The sequence below is a fragment of the Hippocampus comes genome, unplaced genomic scaffold (genome assembly GCF_001891065.2).
Source record: "Hippocampus comes isolate QL1 unplaced genomic scaffold, H_comes_QL1_v1.1 scaffold328, whole genome shotgun sequence".
NCBI lineage: Eukaryota > Metazoa > Chordata > Actinopteri > Syngnathiformes > Syngnathidae > Hippocampus > Hippocampus comes.
In genome coordinates, this window is record NW_017841881.1 from 129,448 (window position 1) to 134,295 (window position 4,848).

The 4,848-nt window shown below is 44.5% G+C and overlaps 1 protein-coding gene across 2 annotated transcripts in view; it reads left to right on the forward strand.

Annotated features, from left to right (window-relative positions):
* Positions 1–3,201: 3,201 nt before the first annotated feature.
* The window catches only part of pdlim4 (PDZ and LIM domain 4), a 23,516-nt gene continuing 21,869 nt past the window's right edge, over positions 3,202–4,848 (forward strand). The window contains exon 1 of one of the 2 annotated variants that reach the window (XM_019859579.1): positions 3,202–3,415. In XM_019859579.1, coding sequence (XP_019715138.1) covers positions 3,323–3,415 — 93 coding nt within the window. In that variant the 5' untranslated portion in view covers positions 3,202–3,322. The remainder of the gene's footprint in view (positions 3,416–4,848) is intronic. The other variant, XM_019859580.1, reaches the window with a different exon arrangement.

A 4,848-nucleotide genomic window follows, 5' to 3' on the forward strand; every position in this document is an offset into this window, starting at 1 on the left:
CCCATCTACTCAAACAAACATGTGCACTCCCAGGAAAACGCCTGGTGTCTGGATTTTGTTACCCTCCTTTTTCATCCCATGATGTCCTGTTCAAGATAAAAACTCAATGAAAAGAAAAAAAAAAAACAGCAGCCGCTAACCGTTGCAGGTTAATAGAAGACAGAGCGAAACGCCGATTTGGATTCATACGGTTGGTAAGATAAGATCAAAATACAAATATCGTTACCATTTGAAATAATGACATCAGCCATATTTTGCCTGAAAGATCTCCTCAGGATTTACAACAAACCGCGGGAAGCTAACTGCCGCCGCGACCTTGCTAATCCACAAAATGTACGGCGCGGATTCCCCTCCGTTGCTTAGCAACGCTACGGATCGACTCGGTACGTTGTTGAAATTGTCTCTCGTTCACGAAAGGGAGTCTCCCAGACGAAGCTCGGCCGAGACGACGAAGTGACAGTTGGCTTCGTCGGCGGCACTTGCCGGGTAACATTTGCTGACAGAATGTTTTCACCGATGAAGTCGGAACGCTACCGTTGTTTATGTCTTCTAAAATCTTTTTTTTTTGCTTCATGTGTTTGTAATTGACATGCTTACACCGTATTTCATGTTTTAACGGCTGTAAATGTTCATACTGTATGACACATTGTGGTTGGCGGCCATTTTGTTGGAAATGGTTAGCGTTATAAGATTCGCGATGTCCCTTGAGGTGCGTTGTAAGCAAGTTCGACTGTACCCTCTCCGACGTTTAACCACAGAAATGCAAAACGCCCAAATCCCGCTTCTGCGCTGATACGAACCAGCGTTTACCTTGTCTTCATTTGTTTCGCGGAGTGATTCACCTTCAGCCGACACTCGCCGTGCCAACGTTACACTTGCGCGGCCTTCAAGGACGCCGACTTTACAAGGAGCAAGGGACGGCGCGTTCTTCGGCGTAATGACTTCCAGACGTTTTCTGTTTTAGCGCTCTTAAGGACCGCATACCCCTGTCGGGTCATCGGTCAAATCTCTCGCTGAAGGCACAAACGTTTACGACTCCGAATGTTTTTAGAACCTGGGATTTACATCCCGGTCCAAAGTGCTGCCGAGCCACAAACACGGACTAGGACGTTGGTGAAAAAGCGAAGGGCGTTTTTGTTTTCTTTTGGGTGAACGGCGGTCAGAAGCTAAAATGGGTCAGTTGAGTTTTGGGTTTCGCGACGGAACCCCCCCCAACCTGCCAGGAGTCAAAACACGCCTTCATTACACAGAGTTCCTGGCGGACCCGAGCTCTCTTCAATTTAGGTCAACTCTCGTCACATCCAAGTGACTTTTTGACTCAGTGGTTTTGTCACCAAAAGTGATGCCGACCTTGACCATTTTGGATGTTTGAATACCTTGGAAGGGTTAAAAAGTATGTTGATTTTACTGAAGGCGCTATCTTGATTGGCACCGCTAGCCTCCCACTTGATGTAATTCTCCCTGTAAACTGGATTTCTTTTTTTTTTTTTTTTTTGGACCTGTAGTGATCCACAGGGAGATTTTGTTCAGGCGACCGGTGGGGGCCTGCACTCTTTCTCCCTTGAAAACCTGCCACGCGCCGCGATTGCTTCAGCACATGTGGGAAGGAGCGCGTCGCTGGTCAACCCCAACCAGCCGCCCGGGCCAGATGCAAACCCAAAGTGCTTTGCATGTCAACGCAACTTGACAGAAAGCAGCTACAAACTGGAGGTGATGCGAAACGAAAAAAAAAAAACAAAAAAAAACGTTGGGTGGATTTGGCGGGCTGGTAATTTACACGCCGTCAATGTGGAGTCTGAAGACTGCCAAGTTGGGAGTCGTGGTCGCGTTTGGGGTCATGCGTCACTGTCAAACCAGTTAAAGAATTGCTTTGTTTAAACTGATTTTAAAAAGACAAAGTGAGCATGTGGTGGTCTGGGCTTGAGTGGAGCCACACTGCGAGACCTCGCATGAATACTGCCATCCCTCACATTTTTTGCGCACCAAAGCAATGTTTCCCATTGAAATGAATGGAAATAGAATTGATCTGTTACGGCCCCACAAGGGGTTTACCATGTTTATGAGGTATATAAAGTCCAATCTAGAAGTGTGTAAACACACTTTATTTGGTCAAAACAGTCACCCCTTTATTGCCGCATTACAAAAGTACATTTTGCCCAGCGAGGTCACAAACATGGAAACCTTCGCCCTTTTTAGCTAATAGCCTACTTCCCATCTCAGGCTTCCAAACAAAATTATCGCGACGACGACACATTACGTGATGGTGATGCAACGCGGCGGAGGGCGTCTCAGGTTGACTCAGACCCGGAGGCAGTCCGGCGGGTTGTCTGAAACAGATGCCGCCGATTGTCTGACATCATGACTCGGTGACTCACTCGTGAGCCCACTCAAACGATGAGAGAATCCAAAAGTGACAAATGTAAAATAAGACATACGGACTGGCCACTTCATTAGGTACCTGGCCCGCATCATCGAAGGAACAATGGGCTAACAGCTAGCATGTATGGGGCAGTGCGATCATGCTTTTAGTGACATATGAATTTGAACACAAACAATGCGGCAACACACGTAAACAGACAATGTAACGACACTCAAGCACATATTCGGTATCCCGTGCGACAAATATGACTGCAGTGACTGAGTCGTTAGTTGTGAAAGTCATCATCATTTGTTTCCGCATGGAAAAATTAGACCAACAGGAGCCGAAATGGATTCGTTACGATGCACAATCTGGCATATACTTGTCATGAGGCACACTTATCGAGTGATATTTTGCTTATTGATAAACACATGTATTATTCGAAGTAATAGTAATAGTAGTAGTGGCAGTCGTAGTTGCAACAGTCATAGGACCAATGGTAATACCGGTAGTAGGAGTCATCGGGTATCTTACTGTTCCTACTGTACCATTGTAGCAGTAGTAGTCGAAGTACTAGCAGCAGCAGGGAACTTGTTCCAGTATCGTAGAAGCAGGAGCAGGATATTGTGGTGCAGAGTGAATGTAACGGTTAAGAAAATTGCACATGAGGAGGACTCGGATGGCCTCTCGTTGAACGAATCGCGTACGTCTCAACTGGGAGGGCCGGAGCCTCCCTCCCCAGAGTGGGCACCGCCCTCCCGGGCGAGGGCGGGCTGCTCGGCCGCTCGTCACACGCGTCACGGGCGGCTCTTGTTATTTAAACTTGATTCGAGACTCCGGGAGAGTTTTTGTCAGGCGGGAGCGCGTCGCCGAGCCGAGCAGGACTTTCTACCTTCCTTTCCCCGCGTGGATATTCTTGGCGTCGTCGTCGCGGTCTCCAGGCCCCCCGGCACCGGCACCGACATGCCCTACAGCGTGACTCTCCAGGGACCCTCCCCGTGGGGCTTCCGCCTGGTCGGGGGACGCGACTTCAGCACGCCGCTGACCATCTCCAGGGTACGTTTGCGTTCACGCCTCCGGTCGAAATCAGAGCCTCGCCGCAGGTTTGAGCGGAATTCGCTGTAATATTATTCCAAGGTGATCACAAGGCAGACGTTTCGACCTCATTGTTAATTAATTGAGCCGATTAAAAGTACTTAAAGGGGGCGTGCCAGCTGCCAGATGGCGTGCAGGATTTCTTTCCAGCTACAAGTTTGTGACGCAACCAATCATCAATCATGTTCTTACTTCGAATTATTTGTTAAAAGTATATTATTAAGGGATGATGAGTCACAATATTATTTTATTTTTTAAGTAGGCGTGATTAATGTATTCTAAGGGGACGTTTTTTTTCTGATGACATTTTGAGCTTTTTAATTCAAATGTTCATGGGTCATTATTTTGTATAGAAAAATATAATCTTAAGGGTGATGAGTCACAATATTATTATTTTTTTTATTTTGCGTATTTAATGTATTCTAAAGGGACGTTTTTTTCTGATGACATTTTGACAGTAGCTTTTTAATTCAAATGTTCATGGGTCATTATTTTGTATAGTACAATTTTTAGTTTTGTCCATTTTTAATGTGTTTTATTTGATCTCGTCATGGTTTAATTTAATTTGTAAGGAATACTTATATGTTAAAATCTGTAATAATTGCATACATTATATTTTGCTTAATTTAATTTGAATAAGTCATTTTAAGTTATTTTGCCCCCCAATAAAAATAGCAATGAGTCATTATTTATTTATTCAATTTTTTATTTTTAATGTTTCATTATGGGAATACTTAACTATTTTTACTGACATTAAAAAAAAATCTTATGGTTCATAATGAATATTTATTTTACAGCTTTTTTTGGTTTCATATATTTTTCATTGTAGAATTATTTTGTATAGTTCATTTGTGTTTAACTGTTTACATTTTATTTATGTTTATAAAATCTTTAAAATTGTATATTTGTCCATTTTTTGTAGTTATTTTCATTCTTTTCCCTCTTAATGCTTCCAGAAGAAAATTCTACCAGAACAGGAGAAGACCAAAAACAAAATAATGAGACCCAGCATCGCCAACAAAATAGCAACACCTTTAATTGTCCAATCAGATCGTCACTCATTGTCTGTTGGTCGCTCATCGACACATCAAAGATAAAGCAGTAACCGGGTCCAATCAGATTGCTTTCATTTCAGACTCTTGGATATTTTCTTCGACTTGCTGTCCGGCATGGCCTTTGACCCTTTTCACTTGTAGCTTGCCGATCGCTGCTTTACGCAGTGAATGATTGTTTTCAGCCGGCGTCGAAGCAATTGTGAAAACAAATGTAATCCCTCCATTGCGGTGGGGAACCTCCGCGAACTTTCCCGAACCCCCGTCGGTGCGTCGGGATATGGGTCAGGCGTCAGCGTGCTTGGCAGCGGTTCCGCCAGTAGCCGCTCGCTTTATGCCGGC